The following is a 17523-nucleotide window of genomic DNA, read 5'->3' as shown; positions in this document are numbered from 1 at the left end:
TTTCATCTTAAATATTAATGTGATAACTTGAGTTTGACACCCACAGGACATAAGGCCTGATCCTTCTGAGGCAACATCTACTTTATCATGACAGCTATAGAGACAAAGTCTACAGTTATTCAATTCAAATACTGGCCATTATTAATTTACATGAGGACATGTGGTATAAAATCCATAAAATCCATATTGTCAGAAGGGTTAGCTAATGCATTAAATGATGTTTTGGATAATTACACTTTAAAAACCACTTAGTGTATCTCATTTCTTAGCAGTTTTTTTTGTGGGCATGAATTTTCATGCATCATAAAACGAGTGCTAAAAGTCATTATTTAACTAGTCAACATGTGATGGTCTCCTCTGATTCCTACTATCATTAAACAAACGATCACTAACAAACATTAACTGCTTCAAATCTGCTTTATTTTACTCTTAAGTGAGATCCAAACACATCACAATTCATCACATAGTATGTCAATGAACAATGTACTCATTGCTGTGTTGTCATGTAGTATAGTGGATATACATTTACTTAATTCTGTGTACCGTGATTTTATATACTTTATATATATATATTGTCATCTATCAATCTAGACAGTGGCCTTGATTCAATCAAAACCTATTTAAGTTTGACTCACACTTATTAAAGTGTTAATAATTACTTACACATGTACCTGTGTTAATGTACTATCATTTACATTGATTCTAATGAGCAAGGCTTGATCAGTCCAGATCTCCCACCACAAATTTCTCAGGAAAGAAGCGAAGGAATTTCAATCTTAATTATCTTTTCATACGTTTCACACAATCTGCACAGAATACTTAATGAAAGCCTAGGTTCAATAAAAATTCTGAGGATGTGAATTTGCTTACTTAACACCTATGCTATAAATTCAAGTGCAACCATTACTATGTTGCTTTGCATCTACAGTTTAGTCTTGTCACTGGATATAAGACGAGGCCATGATGTTGATGAAAGCTGTACTACTACTAAACTAAGTAGACTACTTTAGTTGAAGGCTCATTTAAACATAAAATGCCGTTTAAATGAGAAATATCACTTAAAATGTATTTCAAATTTGAGCAGGATGGATTTGTAAATACATTTCCATAACAAGACAAATAAAGCCAAATTAAATTAAATCTCTGAAATGAAAATGAGTGAACAATGCTGAATTAGAGGAAGTGTGTTATGTCTGTAAGCCATTGCACTCATAAGCTATAGCTGCCCGTCTTTGACTCCTGCTTCCAAGACTATTAAAATGAAAAATTAACTACAGTCCAGATTAATGTTATTGTTGAATTCTTATTCTGGGGTGAGTATGGCAACAGGAGATGAGGTCATTACTAGGAAATGTCAGCCTGCCAGTTACCACTACCAAGCATTTGTCCAGGTCAACTGAGACTTCAAGTCCCATTATCCCAATTTATTCTTCTCATTAAATGGCAAAACATGGCACCACACATTACATCACAGGCATTTAGCGGATGCTCTTATTCAGAGCATCATGTCCTACCTGGGAATCTAACCTGTGACTTTTAGGTTACAAGACCAGCTCCTTACCCGTTATGCTACACTGCTGCCCTGAATGTACCAGTGATTGGTTTGGTCGACAATTTAATACGGGTCAGGCAATCTCTCACTGAGTCTGAGTCCAGCTATAAAAAAGAGACAAATATGCGAAGACCGTAAACTTTTACATATTCTCTAAGCAAGTAGCAATAAACCAAAGGACTTTGCCCACTGATGGGGTGTTAAATGTAACGTGAGAGGCTCAAGTGACTTGTGAGACAGAATACATGCTGTGCGGTGCTGTGATTCATAGAGGAGAATGAAGAGTGCCAGGCTACGCTAAGGTATTCTGTATATTCATGCATGTTACTTGTTTCATCTGGTGTAAGTATTATTCACAACAATGTTGATGCCTTTCCAGAGATATGTTTAAGGGACAAAAAGAAATGTTATGCTTTTCTTCTTTCTTGTAAAAACGATCTGTTGAATTGTTTGGTTTCGATTTTGAGCCAAACTATTGATTTCATGAAACATATATGCAAGAATTACTGCGGATACAAAGTAAAGTTTGTAGCTTCACTTTCTGCTGCAATGCAAATATTAAGATAACTTTTGAGATTTTTTGAGAACCTTTGTATAGCATTGTTTTAATATGACAGCTTGAGAAACAAATTCTACATTCTTACAAAAAATACAACTGATATTGCATGCTTTTTTGGTCATAAAAATCATAAATATTGGCGTGGAATTTACCACAGAAAGTCAGAGAAGCATCAGAAAAAACAGAGAAATGTGAGATGTGCAATTGAATCACATGTCTAGTTAAACATAAACTCTCTACCTCTGTTGCCTGAGAACAATGATTTATAAATATAAAAATATATAAAGCAAATATAATTTGTGAAAAATATTGGACATGAAAAGGGAATGTTTTAGTTGTTTGTCTTTCATGATCTAATGTATTTTTTTATTTTTATTTTTTTTATTAAAAAATAAAAACCCTCAGGACAGATGATACAGAATTTATTTTTGTGTCATGGTGTAAAAAAAGAGCCAGAATTAATTACCTTTATTCTTATATTACCTATCCATCAATAGAAATGTGGTGCTTTAAAATGATTGTGAAAACATGTTTCCTTCATGGATGTTAGAAGTTTCTAAAACAAGCTTTAGAAGCTTGTGTGCCTAGTTTCTTTGTAGAGGCTCTTGCGCACATGGGTCTGTTAGTGTAACTATCCAATGCCAGTGTCCCAATACAAATCTTTAACGCTGACCAAATAAACAAGTTACAAACTGATAAAATAAGGGTGAGTAGAGTGCAAAGAGAATACACAGTAAATCAAACTTCAGTTTGAGTTCAGCAACAGTTTTTTTCAAAAGTGTTAATCACAGAAGTATTCCAGTCATGACAACGATGCTATTATGGTTGTGTCTAGATGGGATATACAGGAGATTTAAAGAACTGGTGTCCTATCTTATCGGTTCGCCACCGGATTAAATTAATGACATTTTGACCTTTTTGTCTAACTAAGGATAAATCATTTGAATAAGAAAGGGAGCCAAATAAAAAATGAAGGAAACTACCTATAAAAACTAGTGACTATTTAACTATTCAACAAGGTATCTAGCTACCTAGCCTACATAACGTTACTAGTTTCCCCATCTTTTATTTGGCTGCCTTTCTGTCCAAATGATTTACCCTTAGTTTTGTTAACAAATGAGGTCAGACTTTCCTCCTGGAAGGAGGAATAAGGAATAATTTAATTCTTCGATTGTGGTGAACCTATCGGCTAGGACACCACTTCCCGAAATGACCTGCTACATGAGGGTGCAGTAATGACATGAACAGGAAAATTAAATTAAATTGCCCCCAGCTGGTCAGCCGTGACGCAACCACCCATGTGATATTTTGATGGACTAATTGCAGACAAGGGGAGGGTTGCGAAATTGTAAACTGCTTTTGAACAGTTTGCGCTGGGGGCTCGCACACAACGCGGCGTATGAACTCAAAACACCACGTCTTTTTGTTCCTCTTTTGTTCAAAAACGATCGTTTCAAACAAAAAGTCTGATTTTGTTTTGAGTATACTGGTACCTTTATTCAGGGTTGCACAAGATCAGTCCTGGAGAATCATGGTTTCAAGGGCCAATTTGGACCTTGGAAATTGATTTGTGGACTTTTTAGCTAATCAATGGCTTAAATCACACACTCTCTAGTACTGGCATTGGGCATTTCTTCTCTACTTCAAAAAGACCACACAATAGGCACATTTAGGTAAACTGGGATTGACAGGTCTTGGTTAACTTCATCTGTATGTAGAGAGGAAAAATCAAGGTATTCGACTGCTTGGAAATGCTTAATTGCTGATGTTTCATTACATTTTCTTCATTAGATAAATAGCACTTGGCTAGTTGTTTTTGTTTTGTTTTTTTGACACTGGGAGAAGACTGAACATGGAGGTGAAGAGCAGCTTGAGGAGAGCTCAGTCCCTGAAAAATGTCTCCCCAGGTCATGTCAGGTCATGGACAGAAGCAGGCTTGTGGGACAGGAGGAAGTCTGTCTCTCAACTTGTGGCACAGTAAGTAACATATAGCCTTTCATGCTTGACTTTGATTTGAATAATAGATTCACACTGCAAATCAGACTCCTCATAACATCCTCTGTTTTTATGCTGTATTGTCTATTAAAAGAGTTTGATCACACATATCTGTGTTTTTATAGGTATCAAACCTCACTGGACCCAGGAACGACCAGTCAGGCAGAAACACAAAAAGTGTGTGATGATCTGACACCTGTTTTACATGTTGCAGTACTCACCATAGTTCCTATACTTTCCACCTGCTTCATGTTTATTTCTGTTCAGTTTCACAGGGTAATTTACTGTACTGAGATAACGCATTATTCATTTAAACTCTGGTAGGGATAGAAATAATTACTGCAACCATTGGCAATACTCCATTTGAATCCCCGTGCAGATACATTAACAGCCAAATTTTTCCTGGAGATGATGTCACTGCCTTTTTAATTTTGATTTGGCTGATTTTATGCTTGAACTCTCCAATTCAACTTTGCAGGATGCCACTGATGGAGATTTACCTCAGTTGGAAAATATTTCATCTGCCAGAAATGAGACGCCAACTGCACTGGAAGCACTTTTGAAGAGAAATGTGTTGAGAAAGTATCAATGGGAACAGTCACCTCACGGTGAAGGTGCAAAGCTCTCCCGTAGTCGATCCATGGAGAATCTCCCGAGACATAGACCTGGGAGCATCAGTGCTTTACGAGCTCTGTTTGAGTCCAAGGCTGTTTTGAAACAAAAAACCAGCAGCGCAAATGTTTCAAACAAGACCATAGTGACCCCAACTGTCAATGGGAATGTAGAGATAGAGATGTTAGCAGAGAACTCAAAAACCCAGAGTCTTCCCACTACTGTGGACAAAGTGGAGGAGGTTGGTCAAAAGGTGAATTTTGGTTTTTGAGCTAAACCTTTCTCTTCAGGAAAGGTTTTGATGTAACCCTTTTCTTTGTATTGCAGCACTCAAGAGAATACAGCCTTCATACACAGTAAAATGTTCTGTGCTAAATATACTTTAATAGATACAAGTGATCCTTATTGGACTCATATGTACTCTGTTAGAGTTCAATTAACACTGAACATTTTACTCTGTATGAATCATCGACTAATTGGGTACGCTTGATTATTTGAAGGTTTGAGTTTAACTGAAATGCACTTTCTACCCTCCAGGACATTAATATGGTTCAGTCCAATAGAAGAAGGACAATAAGTGGTATATCTCTTGAAAAATCAGGAGGCCAAGACGGTCAGTATCAACATGAAAAAATGCTTGTCCTTTTATCTTCCTGGATCAGCCAATGAAAAATCTACTGAATGCCGGGCTAGATTTTAATTAAATTTGGTTTTAGTCATTTTAATCATGGAAATTAAGCGGGGACTATTAAGCGATCTATGTCATTAACTATGCACAAACTTCCAAAATCATTTATACAAAAGTTATTTATACAAAATATTAAGAAAAATAGTATTTAATTGATATTTTATTTTTCGAAATAAAAGTTAGAAGCTAGAAGCAGGGAATATTCCCTTATATTCTAGTGTTATAGTTTAGTGACTAAACATTACTGTGTGCATGTTCATGTCAAAAAGAGCGTTATAAAGAGTTACATTGACTTGGAGGAGTATATATATGGAGTAAGTGGGCAAAACGCAACTGTAGAGTGCCATTTAATGACAAGACAAGGTTGGTCTGCCGAGTTCAAGAAACAGGTAGTGACATCATACTGGGTAGGGGAAGAACGAGCAAGGTCTAGTCTTATGACAAGTTTCAGAACCAGTAACAGACTCAGCCTATGTAGAATAACAGTGCTCAGTGCTCCATAAATAGTTTCCCAACTTATATCTCTTCACTGATGTGGACTAATAAAATTCAGCTGTAATATGAGCCAGTACTACCAAGAAGCACAGTGACACAGGGAAAGCTACAGTCAAAAGCAACCCCCGTTACAGATAAGAGGCTATCCAAAGCATTCAGAAACTCTTTGACACTTCAAAATTGGACGAGAAATCAAGTAGACATCCTAGTCTGCCGGAACCAGAGACTGCTTAAATTTGTGAGTACATATTTCATGTTAGATCAGACACACCTATTCATTTATTTGTGTTTCTGGGCTGTTGTGTGAGCAGATTTACAGTGAATGCCAAAGCATAGCCTTAGCATTATGCTTAGTCATAGCATGGTCATGTGTTATAGATATATTGCTATTGAGAAATGTAAGATTATTAAGTTGTTTTCCATAATGTTTCCTTATTTGTAATGGGAAAAAGCTTTGTAAAAATGGTTGTTTCTGTATTAGCTATCCAAAATTATGGAAAGATTCCTGATATTAATGTGGCTAATGATGATAAAATAAAATATATGCCTTTACATTTTTTTAAATAAGATACTCTTTACTTTTAATCAGCATTTCCTACCTTCAGACAAACCTATTTAAACCATACCATTTCAAAGTGAGAGATGGACCTGTGAAGGGTCACACAGCAAAAGCTGTGAGCTTGCGCCATCTTCTCATCTCAGCTCATGATCTCATAGTGTCAGCCTTCTCAGTTTCGTCATTCAATCCAGAGATAGTTACATTCATTTAAAAATAATTTTTATAAAGATATTAGAATAAATATTATTAGTATGTTGTTATTTTCCTCAATGTTATATTCCATAATAATCTGAAATAATGAAGCTCGTCAGTGTTACACAGGCTAAAAGTCTCTGGCAAGGGAATTTGGAGCAGGCAGCTGAAGTGGCACCAGTTGCCTCATTGCCCTATAAACAGCTGTCACTGAGCAAAACCTCTTCACATAGCATAGCTTCTGAAGGCTCCACCTAATACCAAAGACCTGATGGTGGCAGTAAATAGCTATGGTGGATACTGTAATCAAACCCCGCCACACCAATACGTTAATGCTGTCTTGTTAAAAATACTGTTGGTCTGGTGGGTAAATGTATACAGTCGGACTGCTTCACACTGTAACCAGCGTAGTTATAGGCGTTCATGCAGCCTCTGTTGATCACGCTACCTCTGTTCTCAAGTGATAGGCACTTTCTTAAAAATGCTTGGCCTTTTATCTTCCTAAAGTTCGCAGAAGATCAGGAATTCCAAATCGGGGAGGGAGAAAACATATGTATAAAAAAACATACAAGACATATAACACACTATTGGGGTATCTATATCCAGGGAGAATTGCTGTTCTTGCCTTTGGCTTGCTTTTGTTGGGGTTTCGGTTGGATTGATGTGTAGTGTATTGTGACTTTTTTTTTCCCGAAACACCACTAAATAAATAACACTGATTTGATTTGATATCATTTTGCTAATGATGATCTCTTAATCCCAGGTCAAAAGCATTATGTTTTGCAGAAGGTTTTTAACTCTGGAAACTGAAAAAGGGACTCACTGCATTTTAGTTTCTATATGTAACAAGGCTATAATAGCCTGGCCTGTTTTGCAGGAATATCACAAGTTATGCTCCTCCATAAAAGGAGATTAAATTTGCTGATCTATATGCTTTTTTTTCTTCTTTTTTCAAAGTAAGCTAAAGGAAATCCACAGATAAAAAATTATAGCAGTCAAAATTGAGAAAATAATAAATTAACATCACAGCTATATCCTGGCTGGCAGAGGTGTAGCAAAACAGCTCTGGAAAATGCTACAGGTTGCACAGTTTCCCATAAGGTTCCACTTTCGGCAAAGGTTTATAAGGGGTGAGGCAATACAGACCTGTGGACGCTGGTGCGAAATCAAATGAAATCCTTGCTAAAAATAATTAGCATTAACGCCATCTTTTCTTTCCAATAAATTTCAGATGAGAAGAGGAGGTCTCTAGTAGACCACAAAGATTTCAGTTCAGTCTACGGACAAGAAAAACCATCAGCTTCCGTAAAAGCCTTGTCTGCTCTCTATTTGTCGAAATTAGCAGCTGTGGAGTCCAAGGGGCACTCCATAAAACCTGTGAGTTCTTGTGACGATTTGAAATGAAAATGAAACATTTGAACATTTGACAAACCTTTTTGCTAATAGAAAGGTCAGAAACAAGTTCAGTTTCAAACATGTCAATGAAACTTTTGAAACTCAATAATGATCTAAAGTGTATTTATTTTTTAGTCAAAGCACAGTTGTAAAAATGTCAATTGTTTTGTGCTTTCATTAAATTGGGAAATTAGCTCTGGACAAATCTCCAATTACTACACATTTGTAGGTGAAACAATCTAGCAGTAAACGGATATGTATCATACTGTAGTCATCAATACTCTATTTTTCATGCAAGTTGTCTTAATTATTGATTCAGTTTGAGAATCTACTCTGTATTGATTCTATGACCGTGTATGAATGTAACCTATTAGTTCTAATAAGTAGCAGGAGTGAACATTCATTTATATGGCATTCAAGGTTCAAGGTTCAAGGTTCAAGGTTATCTTTATTGTTCCAATAGGGGAAATTTGTTTTGTAGCCAGGGTTCACATAAAGACAGAATACAAAAGGACAACATCACAACAGCATCAACACAATTAAATCACTAAGCTAGTGAAGGGAAATGGAAACTGTTACCAAGTACAAATGTGCAAGTGTGCAAGTGTGTAAGTGTGCAAATGTGCAGGGGTAGTGCAAGTAATGCAGCCAGAGTGCTATTTGCCATTAAGCATATCAATAGCACTTGGGATGAAGGAGACATGGAGTCTTTTAGTCCTCCAAACAGGTGCCCTGAAATGACGGCCTGAGAGCAAAAGCTCAAACTCCTCCTGGAGTGCATGATCCTGGCATACCAATATAGCATTAGCCTGTTAGACCTGCCTGTTATAAATGTCCAAAAGCCTGGCATATGAGTTTCCAACAGGGCAATGCTCATATGAAGGCTTTGGCTGAAATGCATTAACCTTGGTGACAGTAGTGATAAAGATGATATTAGAGCTAAAAATTCAGAATTAATTTTTTTCTTTTCGATAGGATTGTGCAGCCCAAGATCACATGCTTTCTCCTGTCAAGAAAAACACAGCCAGCAAGGTATGGTGAAATAGTAGCTATGCAGTGAAACTACCAAGGTCTCAGTGTTCAGTGAGAAAAAATATTAAAATTATTTGCACTGTTCAACAACATTGAATGACTTGACTTGCCTTGACAAAAAATTGACAGTGGCAATACTAACGATTTTGGAGTGGGTCTTTGCATGAGAGAAGATGGTTTGCTATGATGCATGTCCTGCGATATCTAAACAACTCAGACAAAGGTTAGTATGACTTATCCCTTCTTGCATATGGCCACTAACATTGATATAATATTAATATCACTTGTTAAACTGAGGAAAAACAGGCCTCCTATGTGTTTCCAGGCTAAGATGGCAGACCAAACCCACCAAATGGAGGTTGCAGAGGGATTCAATGAAATTGATGCAGGAAGATACCAAAATCTACCTTCTCAAAACAGTCATCAACAGAATTGTTCACTGAGGAGTGCTGAAAGCCATGTCTTCTTACCTATTTGCCCACCTAAGGAAACCTTCTCAGAATTCTACCAAAGGAGACAGAAAAGTGAGTTGAAAAGGCTTTATAGACACACCCACCCAGAATTGAAGGCCCTGAACAATGTTATAGACAATTCAGAACTTGAACACACAACTACAAGCAACAGATATGAGGGGGAGGTTCAGTCCATGCGATGGATGTTTGAAAACTGGACATTGGATAACAGTCATCATAGAGATCCACATACCACTAAAGAGTTCCTAGAAGAGAATATTGCTTCCCAAGAGGGAGATGTTAAGGGCACCTCATCTATGTTTGAGCACCGCAAAGATACTGATCAATTCAAAGTTACTGCAGGTTTGTCCATAAAGGATTGCGTCAGAGAAGGCATTCACAAAGATACATGGATGTCTGAGAAGCAACCAATAGATGCCCTCAAAAGTCCTGGCCAAGATGATGCAGGAATGGAAGCTGAACAGTGGAATGAACTAATCCAGAGTGGGGATGTTTTCAGGGCAGAGCCGTGCTATGTACTCCATGATAGCCCTGGAAACATGTGCAAGCTCAAACCCACGTTTAACAAAGAACTCCTGAGCAGCAATGTCAAAATGCAACACTGGACCCCATCTGCAGACAAAAGTGTGATCTTCCAGGGTAATCCCTTGGAAGAGGACCAAAAAGACAGTATTGGTAGGGACAGACAGGGATGGATGACTGAGGGGCAAGCCTTGGATGATGTTTGCCAAGTGGCTAAGGAAGACAAATATCAAGAAACCGCAGATACAGTGGAAGAGGTCAATGTCATGGCCAAAACACAGCTGTTTGAAACCCAGCCTCTTGCTGCACTTAAAGAAGAACCGTCAGATTCAGAGGATACTGAATCTAAGGAGGATATTGTTGGAGCAGATGTGAGATCTATCTTATGGTCATTTGAAACGAAGTCTGTAGAAAATCATAAGGATAGCAATAAATTGAGGGGCTGGGAGAAAGTCAATGTTTCTGGAGGTGAAAGGGGGCTAGTTATGAAGACAAAGCATGTGCATGAACCCTCCACCATAGATTGTGTCAGACAAGGGAACATGGAGGGAGAAAGTGTTCAAAATGCATGTGGAACAGAAAACAATGATGTTAAATATTGCAAACTCCATTTTGAAACGATTCCACAAAGAAATCTTGCTCACTTAGAGAATGACAATAAAGCCCTCAATAGCATAAGTTGCAATATAAAATATAACAAAGCTTTATTTGAGACCACACCTGTTAAAGACTCTTCAGGAATTTTTCATGAGGTCACAACGGTGGGCAGGGAAAAGAAAACAGTCAATGGAAATGTCCCAAACTACAAATGGATGTTTGAAACCAGAATGCAAGACCAGCTTAAAGAATGGAAAATAAATTTTGAATTCAACAGAGGTAGGGAAATTGATTGCTTAAATAGTGCATCAAAAGAAGCATCTCACTCAAGAGATAGCCACAGTAAGAGGACTTGCGCTTTCGGTTTGGAAAATAAGGAAATGGTGGGGATCCATAAAACAGAACTAGACGAGATGATAGTGGATGAGCAAAGTTCAGATCTTCAGGCAGCCATGCGGAGCCTCCGCCAAGCCACAGACGAAGCCAGGTTTATTGAACATACGGTACAGGAGAGGCAGCGCGCTTCTGCTCAAAAATGCCTAAATCAGCCCAGTCCGGCTGTTTCTCTTTCAACAGTGGATGATGTTGTTCAGAGGTCAGAACAAGAAACAGACTCCGATGTCGTAAGCGGTAACGTGAAAGCTGCTATAAATGCTCAGCAGGGATCTACAATACTACAGTCCGTTGATGATGAAGAAATTGTGAAAGGTAGTTTTCAAGCAGCCCTTCGGTCTCTGGAGAAGTCTAACATTAATATTTCAAAAGGAGACTTCAAAGCTGCAATGTTATACAGAAACGCGGGAAAATCTTATTCAGCACAAAAAAAGAAACAAGCTTTGCAGACTGTTTGCAAGCAGGCTAATGTGGAATCTTTACCCTCTTCGCATACTCAATTATCCCATTCAGTTCCATTGATGACTGACAAGTTGGCACCAATGAAAAAAGCAGTGGTTGAGGATCATATTACAGACAGAACTACAAATGCCAAACCTCCTTCCTCCATTTTGTCAAATCAATCCCAAAATCCCCTACCATTTAATCCAAGGCCTGTCAAGCAAAAGCCAGCCATTCCTCCTAAGCCTGATCACCTGAAAAAAATTCCTGGTCCTGTGACAAGGAGTCTACCTGTTCATACAAAAAGGTCTGAGCACCTGCAGCAAACTCAGTGATTTCTTCTGAAAACCCAATAAACAATATTTTCCATCCTTGCTTACAGTGTAAAAATTGTATTTTTATGATAAAAATGTTTGTAAGACTTCACAGGATTTCTCTACTGTTTTTCAAAACATTGTCAGTCATTTAGAATAATGGAAATAACTTATCATTTATTGGCCATCTATAACATAGGATGATTTATAGTTAAATAACATGATTTATACAGTTTTTTCCCATCATGAAATTATTTTTGACTGGAAATGTTTTTTCATTGATAGAATTAAACACATGCCACTGAAAATGAATATAGTGGCGGAGAACTGTGTATATATACAGAGCTACATGAAGGATGGGCAAAGTTTAGCAAAAATGAGCTGGGGTATTCAAGCAGCTCTTGACTGAAACGAATGTGTTCTTGTGCATGAGCAGCAATGTAGCACTGCTAATCAAATAAACATCCCCTCTCAACAAGAAACCCATGAGATAGAATCCTCATGGAGATAGCTATGATTAACAGCATGAACACGCAGTAAACAAGGTAGCACTAAAGAAAAATACAATAATAAGCCAGATGACAAGCAGCAACCAAGGGTGTCAGTCCACAAAAACTAAATTATGAGAGGCAACGTGAACACAGAAAAAGGAGATATTTGAAAATGTGAAGAAGAGAGACAAACTGAAGATAATCCTTTCCAAAGAAACTGAAGAAACGAAGCAGCAAGATCCTTGGGCACTTTTTCCGGGAATGTGTCAGACTGGACTGTTACGTCTGAAAAGTTTATAAAAAGCTTCAAGGCAAACAGAATCATTATAAGTTCAAGACCACTTTGACATAAAATATACATGTTTTTCTTTAAAAAAAAAAACATATTTATCTTCAATGTGTTTGCAGTTGCACATGCAGTATGGAATAAATGACTGCTTTTTTGGAATTTGAATGTTTCTATTGAATGATCTTTTCTAAATTTATATTTTAATGGTAATTCATCTTTAAATGAAAATTTTGCCATTAATGCTATACAATGACTTTGATCTTACCACTTACTACAGTTGCAATTTGCACTTAAATACGATATGTAGGTACGATAACATTTGGACTCAATTCAGAGAATCGCATGACCTCCATGATTGTTATTCATCATTTGATAGGGTCACATAGCAATGTTTTATGAAAATAAAAATCTGCAAAATTGTTTTCATGCTGTATGTGGTTGACAAATGTGAGGTTTGTTGTTTCTGGGGTCTTCAATACTACTATAGATACATGCAACTAAACCCTTTGTTGGTCTTCATTCTGCTGTGAATGTGAAAGTGAACACCTGATAATTTGTTAGAAAGTACTTGTAGGTATTCTTTTACCAATTTGAAAAAGTTAAATAATTGAATTAAAGCATTTATGGGGTAGATATGAAATATGAATACTGTGAAGATACTGAGTCACAGTGTCCTATGAATGACGATAAAATATTTTGTCACTTGGCTGAAGTGAAAACTTTCATATTCAGGTTCTCTGTGATCTGTTTCAACTGTGTAATGTCATGTGTGTAATGGAAAGGAGAACAAAGTGCATAAAAAGTAAAATTTCAGCTAAGATCATTGTTTTAGAAAATGTCAAATAATTCTAGAGGTGAAGAATTCAAGGTCAAGTTAATTCTTGTGATTACTGATTCTGATAACTCAACTCATTAGCACTTTTGAAACAGTTGGCCTGGGTTAGGTATACCATGGGCATTAAAAATGGTTTTGTTTCCCAGTCAAAATTATTGAAACATGTTTCAATAAAAGCTTTTAACTTTACCTTCAAGAGTGCCTTTGATCCTTACCTGCCAGTTGTATTTTTTCATAATTTTGACTGGCAAACCTTTTTGATGCATTGATAATTTCCTCCTTTTTCCATAGAGCACCTTTTTGGCCATTATCTTTGTCTGTGTAGTGCTTCTTCCCTAACCTTTTTATACCATGGACATTACTCGGATTTAAAAAATACTCTATATTATCTTTATTTCAAGTCCAAACAATATATATGGTTAATGTTTATTTTATAATTGATTAATTGCTAAGTGTAAACTACAAAAAGTGCGAATACATAAAAAATGTTAATTTGATGGTTTTGATTTTGTTTCATATTGCTTTTTAATGATTATATTATCAAAGTTCCAGATACCCACAAAGGAACTGTGTTCTGCGTGTTTGAAACCCGTCTATCCAATGGAAAAAACTGTGGCTGATAAATTCATCTTCCACAACAACTGTTTCTGTTGTAAACACTGTAAAAAGAAGCTGAGGTGAGATATTCAATTTTTATTGTTAATTCCTGATGGAAATTACTTGAATATTTCAATAATGATCACAAAACATTTATGGACAGCAGTTGCAAATGTGACAGCACCTCCTCCTACTGCAAAAAATATATACAAATACAACTTCAAATTGCAAGGTTATTATGTTGCCAACATCTGTTGTTGAAAGTATTTTGTCATGATGACTTATTTCTTTTGTGAAAATAGGTATAAAGCATCTATAAAAGGATAAATCAAGAAAGAAAGAAATAAAGATGACAATTTTGCTTGCTTTGCTTGTTTGTAGCATTCTCAATTATGCACCTCTATACGGAGAGTTCTACTGCATGTTCCATTATCAGCAACTGTTCAGAACTAGAGGAAACTATGACGAGGGATTTGGCCATAAACAGCACAAGGACCGCTGGCTTCAGAGAACCAAAGAGAGGATTTCTGACAATGAAAAAGATCACAAAGAACCTCAGCTACTATCTAAGGCTTCCGATATGGACATGGAGTTCTCTGCTGGTGAGTGCAGCCCACTTATAACACCAAAAATCATAAGGGACAGGGAGCGTTGTCAAGATTCATGGAAAAAAATCCGATATGGAGAGTGCAATATAAGAATGTAATTCTCAGTGTTACTTTGATCTAAAGGTATACTATGCAGGATTTTTTACTTGAAAATATTATAAAATAACCATGTTAAGGCATATCTATGATGCGCTGGCAAGTTCTGTTGTTATGCACTTTCACCAATTTGTGTACCTTTACCTGTATTTGTGATTCTAAAATGTGTTTGGGATGTTTCTGGGCATGGTGCTCTTTTCTGTGTGTGAAGGGGTAGGTGTGGCTACGGAGCCTGTGGCTTGCAAGTCAGATTTTGACAGTGTTTGTTGCTATAGCTAGCTAGCTGCTGTAATGGCCTAGATACAGCAAAGCAAAAAATACAAGCTGACCAGGCTTGTTCAAGAACTAGTTACTTTAACCTTGGAATTCCTTTTCTTCAGCGGCATGAGCTGAAGTTCACCAAGGGGATAAAAAGCAATGGGGAACTGCCTTGTTTTCTGTTGGGCCTGTAAGTAATGTTAGCTTTAGCTATGCAGCTAGGGTTGCCTAACTTCTGGTTTTTTTCAGAATGTGTGGTTTTAAAATTATTTGTACAGTAATTGATGTAATAAATTTACTGGTAGTTTCTAATGATTTTTTGTGTCTGTGACTTGGTTGAGTAGCCTGATCAGGGGAAGAAATCTTTGATTGTAAACACAAGCTTAAGAAATCCTCCATAGTATGCCTTTAAACAGAATTTATTGATTCAGGACTCTCACATATAATCTACCAGTATAAAACTTACTCTACAAGAGCTGGTTTAACTTTGGTTTAAGTTTTGCTGCCCAGATTTATGTTGAGCACTTTTTAAAAAGCAAAAATCAATTTGTACTGATATCATATCTACTGAATAAAGTACCAGAACGTATGTTAGTTATTCCATCTACCCAGCTCCTTGTAAACAATTACACATTATTACTATAAGCGAACATAGTTAAAGGAATCATTCCTGACATGAACAAAACCTTTTGTAACCTTCATGAATGCAAAGTACTTTAACTATGCTCCAGAAAACCAGTGGAAACTCACATTTTATTCTTTTTTGATAGTTTTGAATATGTGAGAGTGTTTTTGTAACAGAAACCTTTTTGTGTGCCCCAGAATGTACTTCTCCCTAGGTATTGCTTGCGGAAGACCATTCAGGACATCAAAATCACTTCAGTAATCCATCTGATGTTGTCATGTACCTTACTGTGCTTAGAAATGTAAAAACCCATGCTAAATTGTAGAGAAATTTTTATTTGGTGAACCGCACATACCCTGCCATTGAATTATATCTTAGGTAGAATAACTATATATGTGTATACATTTTATTTTTAATGATTCTTTTATTTTAATCTCATGTTTTTATCCTTTCTTGCTTGAATGGTGTCAAAATATTATTATAAATCTGCCATTTTGACACGGCCTTAAAAAAAAAAGTATTACGTACCCATACCCATGAATGTCATTAAATATCTGAAAGGTGTGGGGGTGGGACTGGATAAAACAAAATACTCATTTGATTAATTTTTTTTTTTATCAAGGCTAGTTTTCCATATATTGGTGCTTGATTTGATTAATGTGAACACATCCTGATGTGATTCAATTTGAAGTATGATCACAATATTTTTTCTTTTTACTGTCAGTCAGTAAATAAAATTGCACAAAGATGATATATTATGCATTTAACTCTCAGTATTATTGTGATGCCCTGATTTATAAAGTAACAAAATTTTGAGAAATTTAAATTACTCTTACCCTAATGACTATTACTGTTGACATAGCTGTGAAAAACTCCTGTGTAATATAAAACGTGTACTCTGTGCACAAAATGGAAGACCGCTTTTTCTAAGCACAAGATAATTGTAAAACATCAATTTAATTAAAGCTGATAAAAAGGGATCAAGCTATATTTACTGAAGATTACGACCACAATAAACTTTAGTAATAGCATACGGATTTAACTAAATGGGGTGATGGTTTTCCATTCAGCTGTTGTAAATGAGTGCAGTGACCTGTAAATTTGCAGTTACATATGACGTAGATCTAGTGAATTTTATGCAATTGCTTGACTGCAACAGCCATCCAAATAACAAAGGTAGGTGTAACATACTGTAAGGTCATGTTTATCATTTGACATGTTTGCCATCTGCCCAAAGCTTGGCATTCCCATGATTTCTCACAAGCATAGAAATATTCCACATTCAAACATTGTGAACATTTTGTGTCTAAAGGTATAAAATTAATAATGCAGGCTTAATATTTGACAATGTCACTGTAAACTGTCATATTAAAATTCAATTTGTGCAATCTGAGGGGGACTAAATATCATATAATAGAAAGCAAATGCATTGTTATTTCTGTTTATTCATCTGTAGGTAGTAAAACAGTGAAAATGTTACATGTTCACAATTTTAATATCAATACAATTGTTATGTGAGATTTTAATTGTCACACAAAGATTGGGAAAAGATTGGGATATTCTTTACATTTTACTTCAACATAGGGTTCTACACATTTACAACGTTAAACCTACAAAATAGCACAAGAAATAAATGTAGGCATAAAAAGCTACATTTGCATGCTACCATCACCCTGTTGCCACTGAATGGGCTTGATTAGTACTTGGATGGGAGACCACCAAAGAGTAGAAAGAGTAGGGGGGCAGAAAATAATTGCCATGTAGTGCCCAGGCAGGTGCTACACTTTGGTGGTAGTTGAGGAGCGTTTCCCCAGTCCCCTTTTTGAGAAAAGCTATATAAAGACAAGGCATTATTATTATCCACCCATCCATCCATTATCTATACCCGCTTATCCTGGTTAGGGT

General features: G+C 36.4%; 1 protein-coding gene across 3 annotated transcripts; it reads left to right on the top strand.

Annotated features, from left to right (window-relative positions):
- The first annotated feature begins 1669 nt into the window (after positions 1–1669).
- LOC118224547 lies at positions 1670–16373 on the top strand. 3 transcript variants are annotated; one of them, XM_035412053.1, is made up of 10 exons: positions 1670–1854; positions 3957–4088; positions 4232–4283; positions 4585–4971; positions 5256–5331; positions 7884–8029; positions 9023–9079; positions 13981–14111; positions 14413–14633; positions 15116–15183. In XM_035412053.1, exons 2-10 carry the CDS (start codon positions 3964–3966, stop codon positions 15121–15123), a joined length of 1203 nt encoding a protein of 400 aa, XP_035267944.1. In that variant the 5' UTR covers positions 1670–1854; positions 3957–3963; the 3' UTR covers positions 15124–15183. The 3 variants fall into 3 exon arrangements, with proteins under 3 accessions (XP_035267944.1, XP_035267943.1, XP_035267942.1); XM_035412052.1 differs by lacking the exon at positions 15116–15183 and adding an exon at positions 15816–16373 and having other exon boundaries at positions 1672–1854; positions 3954–4088; XM_035412051.1 differs by lacking the exon at positions 15116–15183 and adding an exon at positions 15816–16373 and having other exon boundaries at positions 1673–1854.
- The last annotated feature ends 1150 nt before the right edge of the window (positions 16374–17523 follow it).

This window comes from Anguilla anguilla, chromosome 4 (genome assembly GCF_013347855.1).
Source record: "Anguilla anguilla isolate fAngAng1 chromosome 4, fAngAng1.pri, whole genome shotgun sequence".
NCBI classification, from domain to species: domain Eukaryota; kingdom Metazoa; phylum Chordata; class Actinopteri; order Anguilliformes; family Anguillidae; genus Anguilla; species Anguilla anguilla.
Note: the sequence above shows the minus strand (reverse complement) of the source record. Positions and strands in the feature narration are given on the sequence as shown.